Raw genomic sequence first — 26,195 nt, forward strand, 5'->3', positions numbered from 1 at the left:
GCGGGCAGTGGCAGGGGGGCAGGTGAGCTGGCGGCGGGGGAGGAGGCGGCTGAGGAGGCGAGCGGGCAGGCAGTGGCGTGGGGGGCAGGTGAGCCGGTGGCAGGGGAGGGGGGGGCTGAGGAGGTGAGCGGGCAGGCAGTGGCGCGGGGGGCAGGTGAGCCGGCGGCAGGGGAGGGGGGCTGAGTAGGTGAGCCGGGGCAGTGTGGGGCTGAGGAGGCGAGCGGGCGGGCAGTGGCGGGGAGTGAGTAGGCGAGCCGGGGGGATGGGGGGGGGCTCAGGAGGCGAGCAAGCGGGCAGTGGCGGGGGTTGAGTAGGCGAGCGGCGAGTAGGTGGCTGACCTGTTCTACTGATCTGGTCTGGCTCCCATCCCCCCTCCAAGGGTTGCAGCTGTCTGGAGGTGCTGCCTTCCACACCTTCCTCATTCACACCTCATTCATTCAACAGGGCAATTGATTACGAAGTGGGGGGAAGATCTTATTCTACTTCTAGCAAAAAGACATTTTTCTTTTACCTTAATTATACTACCTTAGGGGCCAGCTATATCATATTACCAAGGTTCAATACTGCTGTTTCAGCAGGGCGGCGCTGGGGAAGGAGGGTTTTTTCCCCACTGGGCAGGCGGCGCTGTGGGGGGGTTGTTTCCGTGGGGTGGGCGGCGCTGGGGGGGGTGTTGTGTTTTGGGGGGCTGGGTGGTGCTGGGGGGGTTTCTGGCGGCACTGGGAGGGGGTTCGGCAGGGCCGGGGGGGTTCGGCCCTCAGCTGTTTTCTTTGGAGTAATATGGCCCTCGCCGCATTACGAGTTGTGCAGGCCTGCTCTAGATGAGCTTCATCTCAGTTTTTAATGTCATAAAAATAAGATCTGGCTGTAGCAAAAGCCGTAATTGTTATTTCACAAGATAGAAATTCTTCATTGTATTATGTTAGCTATTTATTTACATTGGAAATTTATACTGATAAAGGTATCTGTAAAATATTTTATCAACTATAGTGTGAACAACTAAATCTAACACGTAGATACTGTATTAAGACAACAATTGTAATAATCTGTTTGCAAACAATACCGATTATTTTTATTGATATTTCAAGTACATCAGAAAGTTCTAGAGTTAACTTGGATAATTTAGGTAATCTTCATAGTCTGAAACAATTTTTGAAAGGAGCTGTAAGGAGAAAGGAACCTACTGAATATATAACATGGCAGCAGCAGCAGCAACATGCACCAAAAATGGAGTGTAAGAGAGATGATGTATTTGTGGAGGTCAGATGTGTCAAGTGAAATCTAGTGTTTTTAAAATAGTAGAAAGATACATTGAAACTAAATAATTTGGAAGAGTCATGTGACCATTTGAAGCCTCTGCATCAGACCTCTAGAGAAATCTGAGTCAATTTAATTAGTAAGTCATTATTCCTCTAGAAAGCTTACTAGATGTGAATGAGAATAGTACTAGAGCCCTGCCGTTTGATTTGTGTGGATGTGCAGGATGCTGAAGAGTTTTTTGTGAGAGTTCTATGCCATGTCATAGGCACATCCTGGAGTGTTTTTGGGAGCCTATGACACAAAATCCTACAATTGGTACAAGTTCACCACATTTGTTTCAATAATCAGCAATATACATATGATTGTAATAATAGCTCTGTTGTGCTGGGGGTGTTCCATGAGATCTTTCTAGGGAGAAGCCAGATAAGAGTATGTTTCTTTGGCATGATTGCATTGGGTCAGGGAGACTGTCGCTAAACCAGGGGAGCACTTGCTTCTTTATCTAAATGGCTGTACCTCTGCATATAACAACTACTTTTCTACAGTATGTTAATCTTACTAATTTTTTTCACTCTTGGTCAGATAAAGTTAAATACATGTGGGTTTCATTTTCCTGTGAGGTTATTCGGCCCTAAACTTGCTCTGATTCCAGGGAGCAGAATGATTGCAGTTCATTTAATTTCAGTCAGCAGCCTAGATTTTAACTGGAAAGAACAGATACTAATTTTTCCCCACTTGATCTGTTAGTCCCCTTGCTTTGCGATTATAGGACACAGAGTCACTCTGTGTTGTATAAACATACCTCACACAGCTCTAGTGGTTGGCCAAGAAATAAAACATCAGAATGTAGGTTAAAAGGCAGGACAAAGTTTGAACAAAGTAAATAAACAAGTAGTGGGTTGAATTAGGGAAACAATTATAAGTGAGCCTCTTGTACTGCAGAAAAAGGAAAATGGCATTCACTTACTATACAGATTTCAGAGGAGACCAGTGTTTCTCAAATTGGGGGCCCTGACCCAAAAGGGAGTTGGGGGGGGAGGGTGTCGCAAGGTTATTTTAGGAGGATTAATGGTATTGCCACCCTTACTTCTGCACTGCCTTCAGCGCTTGGTGGCTGGAGAGTGGCAGCTACTGGCCAAGGGCCCAGCTCTGAAGGCAGCAGCACAGAAGTAAGGGGTAGCAATACCATACCATGCCATCCTTACTTCTGCTAGCAGTGGTGCTGCCTTCCAAGCTGGGCTCCCAGCCAGCAGCTGCCAGTCTCCGGCTGCCCAGCTCTGAAGGCAGCATCACCGCCATCAGCAGCACTGAAGTAAGGGTGGCAATACCGTGAACCCCTACAATAACCTTCTGACCCACCCCCTTTTGAGTCAGGACCCCTACAGTTAGAACACCATGAAATTTCAGATTTAAATATCTGAAATCATGAAATTTATGATTTTTAAAATCCTATGATTGTGAAATTCACCAAAATACACTGTGAATTTGGTAGGGCCCTAAATCATACCCAAACATACCGTATATACTCGGTATATACTTTATAACCCGTTTATAAGTTGACCCTATAATTCAGGGGTGAGCAAACTTTGGCTCCCGGGCCATCAGGATAAGCCGCTGGCGGGTTGAGATGGTTTGTTTACCTCGAGCGTCCACAGGCACAGAGGTAAACCTAAGTAAACAAAGTGTCCCAGCGCTCCAGCTGCTTACCCTGATGGGCCGGGATAGCAACTGTTGGGGAAATTTTGGGGGGGGAGGGGCGAGGGGGGAGAAGCTGGGAGTCAGGGGAGTAACCCCTGTGACCACCCCTCACATGACCCCACCCTTAGCCTGGGACCCCCACACCTCCCCATCCCATCCCGTCTCACCTTATCTGGGGAGGGCCAGGGGAGGATGTCTCTGGTCTTGCTGGAGCTGCTCTGGCAGGCTGGGCAGCACAGCCACAGCCCGCTCTGGCGGGCCAGACCGGGAGGCGCGACCGCAGCACGCTCTGGCGGGCCGGGCGGCGCGGCCACAGCCTGCTCTGTGGGGCAGGGCCGAGTGGCGCAGCCACAGCCTGCTCTGTGGGGCAGGGCCGAGTGGCACGGCTGCAGCCTGCCAGCTCTGGAGCTGCAGCTGCTTTGGAGGCTGAGGGGGAGAGCAGCGTGGCCAGAAGAGGAGAGACTCTGGCCCCGCCTCTTCCCTTCTGGCTCTGCTGGCTGTGCTGCCTCTCCTTGCTCCCTCTGTTGGAGGGAGGGGCTGTGTCCCACCTCTCCCTCTCTATACTCGTTCATAAGCCGACCCCCTTCTCTGGTGTTTCCCTTTTTTACTAAAAATATTAGGCTTATGAATGAGTATATACGGTAATTATCAATGGTTCACTGTCAAACTGGATGGGGGTATCTAGTGTTTCTCCACAGGCAGGGCCGGCTCCAGGCACCAGGCAACCAAGCTGGTGCTTGGGGCGGCACCTGGAGGGGGGCGGCGCGGCGCTCCGGCCGCCGGGGAGAGCGAGGCCACAGCCGGGCTCGCCGCCCTCCCCCCGGTGCTCTGGCCGCCCTCCCCCTGGGGCTCCGGCGGCCGGAGGCTTTTTTGCCTGGGGCGGCAAAAAAGCCAGAGCCGGCCCTGTCCACAGGGGTCAGAGATTTGTACCAATCACTTGGTCCATTAAAATCTGACGCACTGCTAGACTTCCATGTCCTTTCAGGATATGACACTACTGAAAGTTCCACGCTATCTGACTAGAACTCATTTGGTTCAGTCTCCGAAGCCTTTTTCCTCACTCTGTAGGTGCTTGGATTGGCTGAGACAGTCACTGATGAGGTCATAAATTCACTGGAGGCATTCATGCTCTGAGTTTATCATTTGAAGACCAACATTACAACGCTTGCAGAGCTACATCGGTGGATGTTTTCCAAGCAGAAAATGGAGACAAACTGCCACCGACAAGGGGTGCATTTATATCTGCTATTATCCAGCAACGGAATGGCTCCCGGAAGAAAGAGCATATCCAAAAGTACCCTCTCCTATTGGGCACAAAGGGTCTTGGAGGATGAACAGATCACACTACTTACGTCTGAAGTACCATGCACTCCTGAATCCATCCTTCAGCTAATCAAATGCTTATATGCAAAGACCAAATGCTCACCACCCTGCAAACGTTTGGCCAGCAATCTGTCTTGTATGGGGATGTGTGAGTGCAGTGTGGATGAGGATCAGTGTGACACGTCGAGCAGCAGTGCCCTATACAGAGATGACACTGATGATGACTGAGATAAATAAATGTTTTCACTCACAGATGTCAAGGCTAACTTCCCTAGGATTACCAAAGCAATGCATCCCTGTGTTAAAGTATCATTTAAAAAGCATTGATTTTTAAACATTTTCTCAAATATATAACTGTTCTAGGTTTATCATATTTGGTACCATTATATTCATGGGAGAAAGGGGCTTTTGAATGATACTCAACTTGACCCATTTCCAATGACGTATTAAAATTTCCAGCAATCGGAGGACCTGGAGCTGGGAGCCAGGGGATAGCCAGTTCTCATTGCCACAGTGCAGAGGGTGATGCCATTGAAATTATGATTCTGTAGATTTTTACAAATCAAATGACAGATCCCTTACCTTTTTATCACTAATTTGACCATGAAATAAGATTTTACTGCATTATGCTCCCATGCTAAATATCATTCTGTGGTGTATTAACAAGAGTGCCATATGCAAGACACGGGAGAGAATCGTCCTACTAATCAGCACAGGTGAGGACGCAGCTGGAGTACTGTGTCCAGTTCCGGGCACCACACTTAAGGAAAGATATAGACAAACTGGAGAGAGTTCAGAGTAGAGCTACAAAGATGATAAATGGTTTAGAAAACCTGACCTATGAGGAAAGGTTTAAAAAACTGGGCATGTTTAGTCTTGAGAAAAGACGACTGAGGGGGGACTCGTTAACAGTCTTCAACTATGTTAAGGGCTGTTATGAGACGATGGTGATCAACTGTTCTCCATATCTACTGGAGGTAGGACAAGAACTAATGGGCTTAATCTGCAGCAAGGAAAATGTAGGTTAAAAGGAAAAACTTTTAAGTGTGAGGCTAGTTAAAGCACTGGAATAAGGCTTCCAGGGGATATGGAAGCTTCATTATGGAATCCCTACCATCTGAGGTTTTTAAAAACAGGTTAGACAAATATCTGGCAGAGAGTCTACATTTACTTGGTCCTTCCTCAGTGCAGAGAGTTGAACTTGATGACTTTTCTAGGTCCCTTCCAGCCTTACATTTCTATGATTTCTTCTTGAGAAATCCATGATGGCTATTACTTATCACTCTATTATCCTCTAGGTGTATACAAATGGATTGTTTAATAATTTGTTTTAGTATCTTTCCAGGTATCGAAGTTAGGCTCACTGGTCATAATTCCCTGGGTCCTCTTTAGTCTCCTTTTAAATATAGATACTATATTTGCTCTTCTTCATTTCTCTGGGATTTCACCTGTCCTCCATGAGGTATCGAAGATAATCACTAATGGTTCTGAGATTGCTTCAGCTAGTTCCTTAAGTACTTTTAGCATACATTGTGACAGGACGTGCTGACTGAAATACATCTAACTTTATAAATATTATTTAACCTGTTCTTTCCCTATTCTGATTTGTGTTTCTTTCCCCTTGTTGTTAAGATTAATTGTGTTAAGCCAGGGGTGGGCAAACTTTTTGGCCTGAGGGCCACATCTGGGTATGGAAATTGTATGGCGGGCCATGAATGCTCACAAAATTGGGGGTGGGGTGTGGGCTCTGACTGGGGGTGCGGGCTCTGGGGTGGGGCCAGAAATGAGGAGTTCAGGGTATGGGAGGAGGCTCCAGGCTGTGGCAGGGGGTTAGGATGCAGGGGTGGGGAGTGTTGAGAGCTCTGGCTGGGGGTGTGGGCTCTGGGGTGGAGCAGGGGATGAGGGGTTTGGGGTGCAGGAGGGTGCGCTGGGCTGGTACCGAGGGGTTCGGAGGGTGGGAGTGAGATCAGAGCTGGGGCAGGGGGTTGAGGCACACGCGATGGTGGGGGAGGGGCAGGGGTGCAAGCTCCAGGTAGTGCTTACCTCAAGCAGCTCCTGGAAGCAGCGGCACGTCCTCCCCTCCAGCTCCTACGCGGAAGTGTGGCCAGACGGCTCTGCGCACTGCCCCGTCTGCAGGCAGTGCCCCCCTGCAGCTGCAGGGGGCGGCGCTTGGGGCATGGGCAGCGTGCGTGTGGAGCCCCCTGGGCTGGCTGTCCCTACACATAGGAGCCGGAGGGGGGACATGCCGCTGCTTGCAGGAGCCATGCAGAAAGCCCCCCAACCCTACTCCCTGGCTGGTACGCCAGAGAAGGGCAAGCCACCGAACCTGCTCCGTGGTGGGAGCTCGAGGGCCGGATTAAAAGGTCTGACAGGCCAGAAGCGGCCCGCGGGCCGTAATTTGCCCACCCCTGTGTTAAGTACTAGGTCACAATTAACTTTTTTAGTGAAGACTGAGGCAAAAGAGGCATTAAACATCTCAGCTCTTGGTGTTGTCCATTATTAGCTCTCCTTCCCTGATAAATAGCGGACCTACACTTTCCTTTGTCTGACTCTTGCTCCTAAGGTATTTATAAAACCTCTTCTTATCGCCTTTTATATCCATGGCTAGATGTAACTCATGTTATGCCTTAAACTTTCTGATTTTATATCTACATGCTTGTGCTATTCTTTGGTACTCATTATTAGCAATTTTTCCATGTTTCCACCTTTTGTAGGATTTCTGTTGGATTTTCAGGTCATAAAAATGTTCCTGATGTGGAATACAAGGGATGTTGTTAGACTATACAGAATAAGAAAAGACCAAGAGTAAATGCAGATACTTTGAACAGACCCATTTAACAGAGTGGACTAACTGTTCCAAATATTTTATGGTACCACAAGACAGCCAGTTTAAAGCAGTAGTGGATTGTGTGTGTTCTAACCCAACCAAAGACTGGGTCTCTCTATTGAACAAGAAAATTGTGGCCATATAAATATCACTAGACTCCCAAGGATTAATTAAAAAACCCACCCTCCAGAAATTTATACACGTCCTTTAGCAAAAGCTACTTCATGGATTTGGGATAGAACTGGAGATAAAGTAAGTTATTTTTCCTTGCCAATGACAGACATTGCAAATAATCCAGATCATAATCCAAGTCACAAATCAGAAAGCTTTAAAGATTGAGAGCGCCATGGAATACAAATGATTGGCCAACTATTCTGTAAATAAACTTTTCTAACCTTTTTAGAGATCAAAACTAACTTCTATTGGCCCAGTCTCCTATTGTACTTGAACTTTCAAGTTGGGCATGTTTCTCAACTGTCTAGAAAAGCTGTTTTACAAAGAAAGCTAATGAACAGAAGTGATGGTATCTGGAAACGAAAAATTATAACTCATTTACATCAATCTTTGCAGACAACTTTTGTAATGAAAAGAAAGTCCATAGATGAAACACTTGGAAAAGAATCTGGACAGACAAATTACCACAGAGGAATGGGGTTTGATCTGGAAAAGGGGACCAGAAACCAGAGTCTGTAACACAATAAAAGAAAATGTCTTTCAGATATTGTTTCAATGGTACCTCACACCAATTAGGTTTAAAACAAATAGAGATTAAATGGGATAAATGTTGGAAAAATTGTGGTGAAACAGCAGATTTTATGCATATATGTTGGATGTGTCCTGTCATTAAAGTGTATTGGGATGCAATTTGTAACCAAATATCACAAATTATTGGACATTTATTACCAAATGATCCTTTGGTAATCCTCCTGGGGCTTCCTAGCAGAAATAGTCACACAGAAGGAATTGAAGAATTAATCTCACATCTGCTAGTAGGTGCTAGGCTACAGATAGCCTCCTATTGGAAAAAGAAAAATAATCCAACTCTAGAGGAATGGTTCCAAAAAAATATAGGAGGTAGTTGTTATGGAAAAGTTAACACAATGATGTACCCAGCAAAACAGTAAGAGCACAAATAGATGCTGAGATATCTGATTACCTTGTACTCACTACTCAAAGTACATTGACCTGCAAAAAAAATCCCAACAAAACCATCTGATGTTCTGATGTTTTTTCAGTATTAACATTTGATAGCCATGCCTGGTCTGTTAAATGTATGCAATCAGAGACTTTCCTCAATTTAACAGAATCACTATAAACAACATGTCGGCATAATGTAAAGATGCTCACTCTGCATCTTGGTAACTCCTTGTTAAACAGAGAGATCCAATGATTTAAATGTTTCTCTAATCAAAAGCTCACTGTTGTAATGATTGTTGTATTGTGTCTGATATTTAGATGGCCAAGATTTGTAAACTTGTTAAAATTTTCTAAATAAACAAATAGTTAAAGAGCTCCTTACAGCCATATTGGCCTCTTACTATTTTCTTCACATCCGGATAGTTTACTGTTGTACCCTAAATATTGTTTTTCAGCAACTGCCAACTCTCCCAAATTCCTTTTCCCCTCTTAGGTTTTCTTCCCATGGGATCTACTAGTTCTCTCTGTTTGTTAAACTCTGCTTTTTTTAACCCACTGTCTCTATTCCGCTGCTCTTACTCCTTCCTTTCCTTAGATGATGAAATCTCTCATTTCACAATCACTTTCACCAAAGCTGCCGTCCATCTTTAGATTTGTAACCAACTCCTCCTTGTTGGTCAGAATCAAGTCTTAAATGGCTATCTCCCCATTTACTTCCTCCACCTTCTGAAACAAGAAGTTGTTCCCAACACATTCCAATAACTTATTGTGTTTTCCCATATTACTTTTCCAACAGATATCTAGGTATTTGAAATCCCGCATTACTACCACGTCTTGTGTTTTGGATATTTCTATTATTTGTTCTAGAAATTCCTCATCACCTCCTCTTCCTGATTTAGTTGTCTACAATAGACCCGTACCATGACGTCACTCCTGTTTTTTCCACCTTCTATCTTCATCCAGAGACTTTCAACTGGGCCGCATCCCACCTTCTCCTGGACCTCAGAACAAGTGTATATATTGTTGATGTATAATGTAACAACTGCTCCTTTTTCCCCTGCCTGTCCTTCCTGAACAAGCTCTCCCCCTCTATGCCAATACTCCAGCCATGAGATTTATCCCACCAAGTCTCTGTGATGCCAATTAAGTCATAATTTAGCTTTTGTAATTAGACTTCCAGTTTTTCCGTCTACTCCTCAGACGCCTTACATTTGTGTACTGACATCTAAAATGTTGAGCAGATTCCCCCAATGTTTTCCTTCTTGTTGCTCCTATTGACCCTACTGTAATCTTCCATGTCATCCCCAACTTCCAGCCCCTTGTCAAGGTAAAAAAAACAATTTTTTTTTTAAAATACTTACCCGTTGGTTTTTGTCACCTGCCCCCTTTGAACCTAGTTTAAAGCCTTCTGCACTAGATTGGTGAGTCGGTGTCCCAAAATGCTCTTCCCCTTCATCAGATGGACCTCATCTCTTTCCAGAAGTCCTCCTCCAAGGAACAGAATCCCATGATCAAGAAAGCCAAAGGACTCTTGTCGGCATCATCTGCGTAGCCATGCATTGATCTCCACAATGCATCTGTCCCTGCCTGGGCCCTTTCCCTCAGCTGGCAGGGTGCATAAGACCGCCACCTGTGACCCTGACTCTTTCACCCTCACTCCCAGAGACCTATAGTCACTACTGAGCTGCTCAGGGTCATACCTGGCAGAATCATTAATGCCCACATCTCTGTAAACAAATATGGATGAAATCAAAATGTTAACACTAGAGTCCATCTGTCAAAACACACTCTACATCAAGTTAACTTAATTCTAAAATCATCAGCTTCTGGTTTGTTTACACTTGTATGGATTTAAGATCTTATATCTGACAATTATTTTAAAGGCACGCATGCTTTAAAATATATTCTTCTCTGCTGGCATTTTGTGCTCATTTGTCTTCAGATGTATTATTGAACCAAAATATCTCAAATCCAAGCTTTGTTAATGTCTCCCCCATTGCCACAAAGAAAGGCATCCTGAAGATGGACTGGCACAAACACTATGGAGGAGGACATTTTCCTCAAGGAAACAACTATACGTAGTAAGAGGCTATTGCTGGAGTGTTTCTTTCAAGTAGGGAGGGAGGATGGGTGTGGGAGAGGACCATAGACTTTCATATGGGGAAGTTTCCATAAGTTCAGATAAATATCCAAACTTCTAGATGTTTATCCAAACCATAGATCTCCTTAGGCCTTGAATTAGGATATGAATATGAAAACAACTGAAAATTCACCAAAATGCACACCCAATCTCACTGGCAGACCACAGTTCCCCTTCTCCTCCACCCTACCTGCTTTACTTGAAAAATCTTTCAAGGAAAATGTTACAAAACACTGGCAACAATTCTTGGGCACAGCGAATAAAGTGTTATAAAACCACCCGCCAGAATGTAAAGCCTTGGTAAAGCCTTAGTTTGAAAACATACATTTCTAGGGAAAAACGAAATGATTATTTAGTGGGTAGCTTTGGTGGGGCAAGATGAAAAAAGTGACTTTGAAAATGCCTGCTATTGTACATGGCTAGTCAGTTTAGCTGTTAATTCTCAGCTGAGGGCCCAAAAATTCAACAACAAAGAGGAAAAAAAAATGTAGAAAAAAAATCAGCTTGGGCATCACTGAATCCTACCCAACGACCTTTAAACAATCCTCCAAGATACCAATGAGGTTAAAACAAAATGTACTGTATTCACCAGTATATTTTGCAACACTACAAAAAGTTTAAAACCTGACATGATAAAATCAATATCAACACAAACATATTTTCACAAAGGGAAGGAACATTTCAAACAAGCAGAACATGTAATAGAAAATTATTTTAAAAATTATCCTTAGCCACTTTGTATAATTCACTCTTCCAAATTTAACTGTAGATCTTTAAACCATCTAAAAACTTGGCAGCAGCTTTACACACATTTTATGGACAGCGTGTTACTCAAGATGTACGTAGTAGAAGTATTTATTAAGCTTGGGAAACCTAAGTAAATTCTGGTAATAGCAGTCCAAGATCAAAATGTTTTGTGACTGAAGCCAAGTTTTCAAATGTTGATGCCTTAATAAGACACCAAAATCTTGCCTTTGAACACTCAAATGATCAAGAAACATGTTCTCTGTATTTGGACTTCAGGCAGAAATTCAGTCAGTAATTTATCCATTCATTTATTTCCCCAGTGTATATTGTTTACTGTCTCTCACTGGTTTAGATTTTGAGCTCTGAATTTTGTATCTAAATAAAATAAATAAATAAATAAATAATAATAAAAAAAATAAACCGTTTACTATTGTCAGCATGTCAATAAATAATACCATTTTACTGAAAGTTGTTGAAATTAAAAACAAGTGTGTACATTAGTTGTAAATATGACTGACTCATGGCATAGAACCAGACCTTCATTATTCAAAACAAAACAAACAAGAATATATAATTTTTTAAAGTACCTGTAGATTTTCTAACGGAGTCTTTTTTGAAAGTTGGACTTCTTTTTCCATCTGTCCATTTTTCTAGAACAAGCTTTTCCTCTCTATGTATGTCCATATGGAAACTTTCAGAATTCTTCTCAGTCTCAACTTCTTTGCAGCTTGGTGTACAGTCTCCACTGTCCACATTTTCATTATTATTGATACTGTCCTGCTCAACCTTTTCATGCATTCCCATTGCACTGTCACTGCTGGTCAGGACCTCACTCCTGTCACCATCAAGTTGATTTTCATTTTCATCAGATGAAGAAGCCAAACGAGTTCCCACATTTCCCACACTGTCACCAGCATGAAGTCTGTCCTTTAAGTCTATCAGTAGATCATTTGTAGGAAATTCTCCGTCATCCATTAGAGCGCCCTTTGTTGAACAGCTTAAACTCTGTCAAAACGATTTTTAGGTCTAAAATATAAAATCAGGAAAAATATTAACAAATATGGAAGAGAGGGTCTTTATGTCTAATTTCAGCCAATATAGAATTAAGCTAGCCAAGGTATGTATTCCTGAAAAATTTTAAGAGGCCCTTAAATACAGCAGCACTACTGCCACATCACAACACATATAACAAAATTTCTCTACATGTTAAAACCATATTAATGTCATTGTCAATACTGGTCTGGAAGACAGGAGGCTACATTGTGGGCCTTTTTACTGGAATCAATTATATATTTGTATGTACATGTGTGTACTCCACAGTAGTATTCACAATATTATCAGTAACTAGGAAATAAACTCCTTATCTAGATTTTTAAACAAATAAAATGAAACAATTTTTGTTGAATAAAGAGATGTGGATCGGCTGAGGTAAAAAAAGGCCGGTGAGGAATAAAAATGGTGGGAGACAAACAAGAGAACTCCTATTCTGCCAGACATATCATCACTTCAGATATGCAAAAGAGCACTGTTACAACAGTTAAATATACAGGAAAATTGTTTACTGAATTAAATTATCACATTGTTTTCAAGAGAACATTAAACATATTTTCAGCACACAAAGCAGCAGATGGAGCTTTAAGAAACAAGCCCCTCCCCCATAACTCAGGTAAATTTTGCCTTTTTGTGCATACATAGTTTCAATGAATGCTGAAATTAAATTGATATGTGCAACAAGGCAAAAGTAGACCCCAACAAGAGAAAGTTGTACTGTTCTTACTGAGGTAATTCTACATTTGTATTGACTGCTTACTTCTTTGGCTTTTACAAGCATCGCAGTGCTGATGACCTAAGTTACCAAACCATCATAATGATGCATCACTACAATACATACACAGTATAAAAATAATCTGAAGTGTTTAAATAATAAACTTAAAAATGCACTGCACACTTGTATTAAAGCAAAGTTTAGAAAAACTTCCAAACATTTTAAGGACAAAAAAAAAAAAAAGAAGACATTTTACAGAACAAGCCGTAAGCAGAATATTTTATCCAGATTTACGTAATGGCCCTAAAGAAATCAACATTTCAGATGAAATACAGACTTAATAAAGTGTGCCTATGATTTTGTTTTGCTTTACTTTTAAGTACTTTTCAGTGGAACAAAAGATTGAATGGCGCCTAAGGAACCCTAGATTTAAAGAGAACACTGGTAGGGTCAAATTGCCTGGCACAAGAAGTTGTAAATACTGACATCATGTGCCACCAAGACCTCATGCACACCACTGAGTACTGAACCTGAGGGAAAGGAGGTAGTTTTCTAACTGTCACCGGCCCTTTAGGCACTCTCAATTGGGGGGGGGGGAGGGGAAGAGGGAGGGAAGGAGGGCAAAAAGCAGATGACCATAGGCAGTAGAGGCTACCAACGGGATTATGTTGAAGCACCATATACACCAGGCTACTTAATTTAATTACAAATTCTTAATTTGTAATGAAAGAGGTGCTGGGGCTCAAGCAATTTTTTTTTACAATCATAACTGATGCAGCAAGCCCACAGCTGGGATGCTTTTGTTTGCGTGTAACCTTTAAGCTGAACCCCAAGAAAGCTATTTTGGGTGCTTAATTTTTTGGAATTGCTCTTTTAAAATCTAGCAAAAGCCTAAATTCCAGATTTATTTTCTTCCTTTTTGTTTTTAATAAAATTTACCTTTTTTAAGAACAGGATTGGATTTTGGATGTCCTAAGAGGTTTGTGCATATACTGTTTGATTAGCTGGTGGCAACAGCTAATTTTCTTTGTTTTCTTTCTCAGCTCTTCCCCAGAGGAGGGGGGTGAAAGGGCTTGAGGGTACCCCACTCGGAGGAATTCCCAAGTGCTCCTTCCTGGGTCCAAGGGAGCTTTTTGCATTTGGGTGGTGGCAGTGTTTACCAAGCCAAGGTCAGAGAAAAGCCGTAACCTTGGGAGTTTAATACAAGCCTGGAGTGGAAAGTATTAATTTTTAGAATCCTTGCGGGCCCCCACCTGAGCTTAAAGGTTACAAGCAAACAAAAGCATCTGGGGTTAGCACAGAGGAGTCCATAAGCCTTAAATATAAACAGAAATAAACCTAATCACGTCTTTCTAAACATTCCTAATTTACTTAGATACTTGGGTTGTTAAAAGTAGTTCTAGATATGATTGGATGATTTTCATATCTGGTTTCAAACTTTACAGAGCATTCCTAGTGACCCGTCTCTTCAGCCCAGAGAGAACAACCACAGACAAAGGGTAAGTTTTTTCCCCAGTTTTTAAAGTTCTAGCCTTCCCATTGGCTCTTTTGGTCAGGTGCCCACTTTCTTTTCTTTACCTGGGGGACTTTTTAACCCTTTACAGGTAAAGCAAGTAGAGAACAGCTACCAAGAAGGATTTTACAGCTAACTGGCTGGCTGGGTGTCCATCAAAGGGAGCTACTCCGCCCTTCATTTATCACAGGGGCTATGAACTGCCAAGCCAAGTTTTATATTCAAACACTAAAAGCTTGTTAAAAGCTTTAGAAATACTATCAAGTACACAGTTCAAATCAGAGATTATCTCAATTAGTTCTATCCTTCCTATTAACTGAAAAACTGTTTTTAAAATGTCTAACCAAAGAAAGCCAGTGCACACTGCAATCATTAACAAACAAAAGTCACAGCATTATTCCATGAATATTTTAATACTTAGCTTCTTCCATTTCAAAGGGCTTTACAAATATTAAATAATTCTCATAACAGCATATAAAGCAGGTAAGTACTATTACCCCCTTTTCACACATGGGGACACTGAAAGTGGCTTGCCCAGCATCAAAAAGGAATCACTGTAAAAGCTATGATTAAAATTTAGATACAGGATTTGTGAAATTATCTCCCTCCAATAATTTGTAAACCTTGTTTCACAATGCTGGGACCTACCAGATCAAAGGGATATAAACAGTTAGTGTTTTGATTCCAGGGTGCAGTGGGAATGGGAGGGAGGCAGTTGTCAGAAGCAGTTCAGGGGACAGGCTGACACAGAAAGAGGCAGGCGCTAGAGAGGAGCCTATGGGCCTTCTCATACGCAGGGCATGGTAAGTGTTAGAGAAAAGCAAGCATTACATTTTTTTCTTAAATGCTTTTGTTCTAAATAAATTATACTTTGCTTTAAGAAAGCTGTTTGGTTACTCGATACCACTATCATGCCCCTGAAGGGAACAGAACTGCAGGGTCTGAGCCAAAGCCAGACCTGCTGCAGTGATCATGGTTGATATAAAGGGGACTGCAAGTCAGTACCCAGTTTAAGAGTGGGAGAATCATGTGATTCTGCCCTGAGAGAGGTAAAGGCACGAGGCCTAACACCTGACGAGGTACATGTGACGTTGCAGTCTATACGATTTTATAAAAATATACTAATGAGTGAATATAATGTAACTGGAATATGCTTCATGCAAAAGGTCTCTTGAAAGGTATCATTACAAAGCTTATAATCTACTGAGTGTGTTCATCCTATTTCTATAAATGTATCACTCTTGTATCTAAAACTAGAAATATGAAATATAACTCTGAGGGCCTATTGTAAGTATGCAAAGTGTGGGCAATTAATGGTGGTTTGGAATCTTGATGGCTCCCATCAACCAGGACAATTGACTATGGATGGCTCTGTTTGCAGGCAAGCCTTCCTGTGAGTCAGGCTGGGAGGAATGAAGGCTTGGGGTCTTACAGTAACATGTGATCATGTCACCTGAACTAAAATCCATCTTTAACCTAGTGCTTTTCCATTGAGAAGGTCGGGGGTGGGAACGCAGAGGGACAAAGGATTTCCACCTTATGCAAAAGATATAAATGGGTGGAACAGAGGAGCCATCATGAAGAATCTTCTAGCTACCGCCTGAGCTGGAACAAGAGCTATACCAAGGGAAAGAATTTTGCCCAGGCCTGGAAGGTGTCCAGTCTGAGGGAAAAAAAAAAAAAAAAAAAAAAAACTTACTGAAGCACCTCTAAAAGGGTGAATTATCTGTATTCAGTTTGATTAGACATAGGTTTGCGTGTTTTATTTTATTTTGCTTGGTAACTCACTTTGTTCTGTCTGTTACTACTTGGAACCACTTAAATCCTACTTTCTGTATTAATAAAATCACTTTTAACTTATTAGTTAACCCGGAGTATGTGTTAATACCTTGGGGGGGCAAACAGCTGTGCATATCTCTATCAGTGTTATAGAGGGCGAACAATTTATGAGTTTACCCTGTATAAGCTTTATGCAGGGTAACACGGATTTATTTGGGTTTAGACCCCATTGGGAGTTGGGCAGCTGAGTGTTGAAGACAAGAACACTTCTGTAAGCTGCTTTCAAGTAAGCCTACAGTTGTTAGGGGACGTGATTCAGACCTGGGTCTGGGTTTTCAGCAGGCTAGCGAGTCTGGCTAAAACCAGGCAGGGCACTGAAGTCCTAAGCTGACAGGGCAGGAAAGCAGGGGCAGAAGTAGTCTTGGCACATCGGGTGGCAGCTCCCAAGGGGGGTTCTGTGATCTAACCCATCACAGTACACTCAGAGAAACCAAGAGGGGTCAACAGTGCAGTTAGCTCTGTCACACATGGAACATCTGGTTGATGATCTAAACCTTAAACAACTAGGAGTTCACTCATCTTATACTGCATAACAATTTATTTCCAGACTTCACATGCTTGTCTTCTGATCTTTTCAACACCATTATTATTGTATTTGTCATTATATATTTATTAGAAATAACTGAAATTTTAAACTAAAGAATAAAATCAGACGTGTCCAAGAAACTGCATTTGATCTGCATTTCTGAAGTTCTTTGTTACATTCTGCATATTTTTTCCTTCCTCTTAAATCTTCACACTTAAGTTTTCTCCAGAAAGCTTCAGTTCCTCTTTCCCTATCCCCACAAGGGCAAATTTTATTACATCTCTGGGCTTCACTCCAAATTAAGAAATCCAAGATTAGACACTGACTGAAGTTACCTAAAGGAAAGAGGAATGGTGAGAAGGAGAGTGGAGTATTAAGTGTACATGCATGTACAGAAAGTTATTATTTCTAAGATCCAGGAAGCTTTCCCACTCAAATAACTAACCTGCTTTGCTGAATATAGTGTACATTAAAGGAATCAGAGTTTTGGGGTATTTTTAAATGAGCCATACACATAAAATATATATTTGATAGTGAACTGAAAAGTGTACAGTAATTCATAACTCAATTGTACGTCTCATGCTTTCTGTGCCACACAAAATAATAAGGAAGTACAAGATACATAGCAAGCTAATAATTAAATATATGAATGAGGTTTCAGTACTAGGTTTATCCTCCACTGCCTTATCCAAGGCACTAGCAGCAACGAAAGTAGGAGGGAAATCCTCTCTTAGCTATTAGTCTGTCCATTCAACACAAAATTCAATTAGCCCTGCCTTCAGAGAGAAGTTAAGGCATATAAAATTTAGCTCATCCAATCATTCAATTGCACGGATGATTTTTTCAATTCATGATCACCATATGACATCTGTAAGATCAGTTTTGATTACAAAATGTGATTGTTGTTGCTAGAGAATGTTTTCACCCCTCAGCTCACTACTACAACGGAATGTAGTTAAACATAGGATTTTCATGACTATCCATTAAGATATGCCTACAATTTAAGTTCCAAAGGACACACTAACTAGAGACACCCACAGTATGAGAGGCAGTGCCTTTTTAGTTACAAATTATCCAGCAGCACAAACAATTAGTTTAAACTGTGAGCTATTTTATACAGCTTGTTGGAAGTAGCACTTCTTAAACAAAATTTTAAACTTAATTTCCAAAGCAATAAGACACAGTAGTGTGTGTTTTAAGTCAGCTTAAATATTAGGAATTTAGAATATTGAAGCTGGTAGAAGTCAGAGATGGAAAAGACCTATTAGGTCACTGAATCTATCCCCCTGCCAATACAGGATTGTTCTCTGAAGTATTAATATTTTGTCCATTCTAGATTTAAATGTCTGAAGTGATGCGGTTTCCACCACTTGCATTGGGAGTCTATTCCACATTCCAAAGCTTAATACATCTCACAATCAGGCATCATTTCCTGGTAGTCAGCCTAAATTTTTCTTTTCTCAGTTTCATCCTTTACTCCAGTGTATTGACCTTGGTGATTATATCTTTCAAACATTTGAAAGCATCTCCTCCTCCTCACCAATGTCTCTCATCTACACTATACATATTTAGCTCTTTTAATCTTCCTTTGAAAGTCAGTTCCTTCACCTACCAGATGACTTCTGTTGTTCTACTCAAAACCAACCCTAATTATAAACCTTTTTGGTGACGTAGCAGCCAGAACTGATACTATTCCTGGTGTGCTGCATCATATCCATAAAGAGGGGATATCAATACCTCCCATTTCAAGGTTGTGATGCCCTTACATATTCAGACCAGAGCTGCATTGGCCCTTTTATCATCCATGTCACACGCAAACTCATGACTAATCTGTTCTCCATAACAACCCTAAAATTTCTCTCTGCATTACAGCATTCTAAGTTTCTCTTCTCCATCTAATATCCATGTTTCAAATTATATTTTATCCTAGCAGATTAGCATCAGGCCCTGGCAAGAGGCAGAAGGAGCCTGGCTGGCGCTGGCTGCAGGGGTGGCTCTATGTTTTTTGCTGCCCCAAGCACGGCAGTCAGGCGGCTTTCGGCGGCACGCCTGTGGGCAGTCTGCTGGTCACGCCGATTCGGCGGCATGCCTGCGGGAGGTCCGCCGGTGCCACGCCTTCGGCGTCCCTGCCGCTGAATTGCTGCCGAATCCACAGGAACGTCGGACGTCCCGCAGGCATGCCGCCGAAGGCAGCCTCACTGCCACCCTCACAGCGACTGAGAGGCCGCCTCCCGCCCCAGGCACGCACTTGCTGCGCTGGTGCCTAGAGCCGCCCCTGGCTCTAGGCACCTATGTTCCTAGTCCCTGAGTCTCTTTGTATTTCTCTGTCCTCCCAAGTACTTGTAACTCCTCCCCATTTAGCATCACAGTGTATTGAGGACTATGTTGAATTGTACGTTATCACTTGATGGGTATGTCAACAAGACAATTGGACACCTGCCTTTGGCCTTTGCCAGCTGACTCAGGCTTGTGGGGCTGTTTAATTGCAGTGCAGACATTTGGGCTGCAGCCCGAGTTCTGGGACCCTCCCATCTCTCAGGGTTCTAGAGCCCGGGCTCCAGCCCAAACCTAAACGTTTACACCGCAATTAAACAGCCCCTTCACCTGAGCTCCACAACCCTGAGTCAGCTGGCACAGGCCAGATGCAGGTGTCTAATTGCAGTGTAGACATACCCTAAGACAGCAGTTCTCAACTGAGGGTCCATTGCCCACGGGGGGTTGTGAACAGATTTCAGAGGGTCTGCCAAAATAAACCAGAGAGTAGGGCCGGTGTTAGACTCACTGGGGCCCGGGGCTGAAGCCGAAGCCTGAGCAACTTAGCTTCACGGGACAATTGCCCTGCTTGCTATCCCCGAACACTGGCCCTGCCTTTTAATCTATTGGATATGCCAAAAAAGTCAGTTGTTGTGGCACAGGTAGGCTGTTAAATTTTTATAGCATATTTGGGGTGGGGGAAGACTCAGAAAGAAAAAGGTTGAGAACCTCTGCCCTAAGAGTGTGTGGTGGAGTGTTGTCCTGGTCATGCTTGTAGGCTAGGGGGCTCTGTCACGAAGTTTGTGATCTGAGTCAGTATAAAAAGAGCCAGCTTAAAGCAAGGTGGGTGTGAGTTGTGCCTTTCAGCTTTAGGAAGCATGCCATTTTCTCTCTCTGTTTTGGGATTTTGTATGTTATTCTGAATTCTAGGAAATACAATAGTGTTATGTTGCAACCTTCCAGCAAGAGTATCTATGACAAGCATCATCTGCAAATATCATTAAAACGCTGTTTATTTACTCTAAGTTATCATTAACAAAGATGTTGAATAAGACTGGATCTAATACTGATCCGTATGATTGGCTAGTCAACCATCCACGCTTTCCCTAGATGTTGCTGTTTAATATTACCCTTTGATTATATGCCTGAGTTTTCAGTTCACAAGCCAGTTTGCATTGACTCGTTAAATAAACATTTCATACTGCTATGAAATCCTAACTAAAGTTGAAATGTTTCAATCTACTGCGTTATCATCATCCACTTTTATTTAACTATCAAAAATAGCATAAGTTTTTTGGCAAGATTGATTCTTTATCAACTTATGCTACTTTTTACACACAGTCCTGATATCGCTGACATTTACTTTTTTAAAAGATATTTATTCCATTATTTTACTGAAAATAGAAGCTCTATTTTTTTTGTTTTGGAACATTGGCATGGTTGCGGATTTTCTTTGGTACCTCCCCAGTTGTCTGTGTTTCAAGAAAAATACTCCATGGTATACTAAATCTGTTCATTAATTCCCTTAAGAATGCACATCATCCAGGCATATGTATGTACAAATCTTCCAGGTATCCAAGTTTTTTAATGCAGCCATCACCATACAATCGGAGGACTTTGCTCCTGCACTTACTGAAGTGAATGCAAACCTCCCATTGACTTGTATGTTGGAGGAACTGCCCTGTAGAGCCTAAGAATATTCCCTTACTTTCTCTTTCCCTATAGTTATTTTTATAGGCTCTCCCTTCAAGCTTTTAATTTTTCTTTTTAAAGGTTATTTTGAAAAAGGAGTTGAATATCTTAGCCATTTTAAAAATCACTAATTTAGTTTCCCATCTCATTTATTCATTTTCTCCTTTTTACCACTCCCAACCCCCACCTTATACTATATCAGCCTTCTTATTCCGCCTAACTTGTTTGGCTTTCATCAGCTCATTCTGCATTGGCTGCCCATATCTTTTCCCTGCAAACCTTAACTATTTTTTGTTTACTTGTCTCTGCTTCTATTTCCATTAACTTTTTTAAATCTCAAAACTTTCAGCAATCATAGAGACTGCTTCTGTCACAATTTGCATTTAATTTTTTGAAGTTACAGTATTGCAATAATGTTAACTTTTTATTAACAATTGTCTACCTCAGAAGAATGAAAGACTCAGCTGACCCTACCAAGATTTGAGCCTAGGATTCCAGGAAGTTTAGCTATTTGAGAGTTATCCTTTTTCACTGTTGTAAAACTAGTGACTGCACTAGAAGAATTAAGACTCAGCTTTCAAATGGACATTATCAAGTCAAACTGTGCAAAGTTTACCAAAATGTTTTCAACAGCAGCAACAGTTAGTCTATGACCATTTAATAAAAAGTGGGCAAAAATTATGGCTGAGTTGGGTCAGCAAAAATGAAAATCTGGTGGTTTTTTGAGGTGTGTGTCGGGGGGGGGGGGGGGTTACATTACTGTTTTTAAGAGACCTTTTATTTAGAGGTTAGTGATAGAACGGCCAAGTAAGCTTGGCTGTGAACTTGGATTTTTTTTTAAATCAGTTTTCTTCTCTCATATAAAAGTTCAGTGTTGGCATGAAGCCAATTATTGTTAACCAAAACCTTCAAGGACCTAAGTTTTCAGTGGTTCCCCGTACTCCTTTCTCAATTTTAAATGACTATCATCGTAAGTCTTGCAGGAGAACACAGTCTATTTCAAATGGTTTTCATTAGTTCAAAATAAAAGAACTCAGTGTAACTCTTGTCTGTATTGGAGAAGATGGTACTATATGGTTAGACACAGTTGAGCCTATTATATAGAACATGAATATTCATTTTACCCACACAAAGAATATTAGCCAGAGCTAACATGCTTACAGAGTACAAGTGAATGGGAAAGTCTAGAGAGCACAGCTATAAGCCTATAAAGCATCACCTAAAGTGCAGCTTCATGACACAATATGAAAAAAAACTACATGAAGTACACCATCTCTGGTTTACTGCATTCTTTTAAAAATGACAACTCTTAACTAACATACTGTTACAAGAGCTAATTGGCAAGGAAACTTTATATACCCTTATAAAGGGAAAGATCTACTTTTAAAAAAAAGTATGCTCTTAGGTGCAGGTTTTCCACAACTAATGTTTGATTATTTTATTATTAATCAGATAAAAATCTCTGTGAAATGGTGGCAACAGCAAGGACACAGCTCCTGTGGGATGCCCTTGCCTCCTCACACTCAAGACAGAAAGTATTAGATGCTAAGATAGTGCTAGCTGATCATGCACAACTCATTGCTGTGTGCTTGTGAAAGGGAGCACATGGAAAGAGAAGGTAGTGTCTCATATAACTATCATTGCCTCAGAAAGCCAAAAAACTTCCAGCTGGGGAAATTCTGCTCTAGCTTGTGCTAGAAGCACAAAACTCAAGGGTGAAAACCCCCTCAAGGTGGTTAAGTTTTTTTTGAAGGACCAAAAATTACTTTAAGGCTACAGTTTCACCATCCAACCTTCCATTCCTACAGAGATAATTACCACTCTGGACTGTTGCCTCGCAGCATCAACTCATTAATGGTTTATCTCATCACAGGATAATCTTGTTATGCACAATCTCATTATTGGATATCCTCACTACTGGACAATTTCTAATAGCCTTTTGAGTATGTATGTCAGCTGGCTATATTTCCCTCTATGAAAGAATGCAGTGCAGATTCAAATAACCCCTGAGGAGTCTCTTGCTTCCTTGGTCAGATATTCTGTTTAGTAGTTCTATCTCAGAACATGTGAAATCTGAGCATCCTTCAGGAAACATATGTAAACAATAGTGGTTTGTCTAATTCCAGTTTATTTTCAAACAACATGTCCGGGCATACACACAGTTTAGTGGTTTGTCACTTTCTAGTGTTAGAGTGATATCTGTCAAGTGACATTTAATGGCACTTAATCTTTATACACCTCTACCCCAATATAACGCGGTCCTCGGGAGCCAAAAAAAAATCTTACCGTGTTATAGGTGAAACTGTGTTATATCGAACGCTTTGGCCTGACTGCGGGCAGGTAGTTTGGCGCGCTATGGACCTGGAGAGCCCACCCGGCACGGCTGCCAGTGGGGTGCAGCCTGCCAGCCGGGCCCAGTGTGTGCCGAGCCTTCTCGGCGCCAGCTGGAGCCCGTGTGACATTCCCCTGCACTGCAGCTCCCCTCCTCGGGCTGTGGCTCCCCCCTCCTCCCTGTCCCCTGACCACCACCCCAAGACCCTCTGCACCTTATCCAACCGCTCGGCCCTGGCTCGGCACCCTTAACACGCCGCTCAGAGCAGAGTGTCGGAGCCAGACACGCTGACCCGCCGGAGCACACAGCCCCGCTCCCCAGAGCACTGCTTTACCGCGTTATATCTGAATTTGTGTTATATTGCGGTAGAGATGTATTTATAATATCTATATATCAGGAATAGTAAATTACTAGGAGTCTTCTGAGAAGAAGCCTCCATATGCTGTTTTCAAGGTCTAATTTTCCCAGTTATACTAATTACACAGCTCTGAGAAGCAGTCCTGAAAATACACCAGACAAAATCTACTCTCCCATCCTTACCATGATGATGAAAAAAAAATGTTTTTACTGTAAAACACGGCAAGGCTACATCATGGACACAAACCACACGGCTTTAAAAATAACCTACACTCAAATATCAGTAGCGTTTTAAATAATAGAAGTGGAGAGGGAAAAGCAGGTGTGAAATGACAGTAATGTTCTTGATGCCTGTCATTTTGTCAAACTGTATTAGGGCTGATCTACACCGTTGGAGCACAGATTTAACTAAAATAGTTCAGAACCTGTGTTAGTGAAATCAGTGCAACTTCCCAAGTTAAGTTAGTGCTTAACCTGTGTAGACCAGCCCTCAGTGAGAAAAGATAATACCTACCAACTGCTTTTAAAAATGAATAAATAGAGTAAATTATTGTACATTTGAAAAGATTAAAACAAAGTATTTTCAGACATTTATGCTATAGCTAGTTTTTACTTTTGTGTTTTATAAAAATACCTGACATTTTCCCTTTTCAAGTTTCATTGGGGCAAATTCTGCATTCAGCTACATTGTGATTTAAACTGATATAGCAGAACGGAATTTGGCCCTTGGTGGTGGTTGTTTTTTTTAAAATGTGTACTAATTGTTTTATCCCTTGTTATTGTCCATAGTAAAACACTATTTTGAAGTGCAATTGGTAAAGTCTGGCAGTTAGACCCATTGCTGATTGCCCACATTTTGTTTGGGTTTTTAGAGTCCAAGACTGAGGCTACGTCCTCACTACGGGGAAAGGTCGATTTAAGATACGCAAATTCAGCTACGTGAATAGCGTAGCTGAATTCGACGTATCAGAGCTGACTTACCCCGCTGTGAGGACGGTGGCAAATCGACCTCCGCGGCTCCCCCGTCAACGGCGCTTACTCCTACCTCCACTGGTGGAGTACAAGCGTCGATTCGGGGATTGAATGTCGCGTCCCGACGAGACGTGATAATTCGATCCCCGAGAGATCGATTTCTACCCGTCGATTCAGGCAGGTAGTGTAGACGTAGCCTTACAGCTAAGGGAACCAACAATTTAACGTCTATTGGGCAAGCCCACAAGAAGTTTTTCCTTAAGCCCAGTTTGCATTATACTTTAAGTTTTTAAAAATGTGTCCATTGTTGCATCTCTGAATACATGTACAAATACAAAATGTAATATAAAAAATTTGAGATTCCAGGACCGTCATTCATTTTTTTGTGCGTCACTCTGAAGCCTAGAATGTCTGAGTTAGTGTGAAACGCTGGAAATAGCTACAAGCATGACTGAGAACTCTTATTTGTTCAGACTATCACCAAGTTCAATCATCACTGTGATTTGCAGTCTGTTATCATCCAATGTTCAAATTCTCAACCATTTTTAGCTTTTTTTACACTTTACAAATTACATGCGTATGACAGCAGCAGTTTTCATAGAGTATAAAATTTAAGAACTTTCTGTCCAACAAATCTAAGTACATAAATACCTCATCCACGTGTGAAAAAGAATTTATGTATTGAAAATATCTTTAAGGATAGATCAATATAATACCATCTGAAGGAGATACAAGCATGGATAACTATAGAAAGCTCCACATTGAGATAAATTATTTTAATCCTTGAGAAAAAATGCTATTTTGGACACCTGGGAATCAGGATCCAAAGGTTTTCCTAGATTGAGAAACCTTCCTTGACAAAGGTGAGGAAGCCACCCTCAGTAAACTCCAACTAACAAGTATTACCTGTCTTATCTGAATTGAGCATTAGCTACCTCACTCCCAGCTAAATCCTTAGCTGAGCCAGGCACTGAGAAAGCTGATATACTGTACCATCTGGGTTAGATTAGGAAGAAAGTAGGAGTTGAATGTCTTTGGCAAATTGCTGGTACCATGGTCCAAAATGTCTCACTATCCCTGCCACCAATATCAAATATACGTTGAAAGTTGGAATCTTTCAAAAGAGACCTTGAAGGGAAGACGAGAAGTTACGCAGAAACACCTGTCTGAAATAAGAACAGAACCTTTCAAGACTATTCCCATACACTCATGCCTGGTTTCATAGTTAAGGAAACAAAACCTCATGATCAATGGTATTAAATGCTTCTGACTAATCCAAACAATCAGCATGGACGACAACTTCTACAGTCTCTATACCATATCAAGGGCTGCAAATATAATGACAGGGACAGAGGAAATCTGAATGTAACGCCTTATAAAACAGTTATGATCTGCAGGCATTATCTACAGAGTTTACCAGGGCCACAGGTACAGTCTCTCTCTTACTAAATCTGCAGGCCCAACCTGAGGAATTTTCAAAATTACTACTTACTGTTATGGAGCATCACTAACTGACTTCAATGGGAGTTGTGGATATTCAACATCTCTGAAAAATTGTCATTTATTTTATTTAGAGAGGAAGGATAGTCCAGTGATTAGAGCACTAGTCTAGGACTAGGGAGCGCTGTTCTAATGCAAACTTCTTGTGTGACCTTGAGCAAATCACTTAGCCTCTCTATGCCTCCGTCCCCCACCTGTAAAATGGGGATAATAGTACTGCCCTACCTCACAGGGGTGTTGTAAGGATAAATACATAAAGTATTCTGAGGCATTCAGATACTATGGTAATGAAGTCCACGTAAGTATGATAGACAGAT

General features: G+C 41.8%; 1 protein-coding gene across 1 annotated transcript in view; it reads right to left on the reverse strand.

The window, feature by feature from the left end:
• CNST (consortin, connexin sorting protein) overlaps positions 1 to 26,195 on the reverse strand; it is an 86,558-nt gene that overhangs the window by 53,415 nt on the left and 6,948 nt on the right. Inside the window, exon 4 of the mRNA XM_024210280.2 lies at positions 11,717 to 12,155. Within this exon, the coding sequence (XP_024066048.1) occupies positions 11,717 to 12,104 (388 nt within the window). The 5' untranslated portion in view covers positions 12,105 to 12,155. The remainder of the gene's footprint in view (positions 1 to 11,716; positions 12,156 to 26,195) is intronic.

This window comes from Terrapene carolina, unplaced genomic scaffold (assembly GCF_002925995.2).
Source record: "Terrapene carolina triunguis isolate 2854851 unplaced genomic scaffold, T_m_triunguis-2.0 Scaffold85, whole genome shotgun sequence".
Lineage (NCBI taxonomy): Eukaryota > Metazoa > Chordata > Testudines > Emydidae > Terrapene > Terrapene triunguis.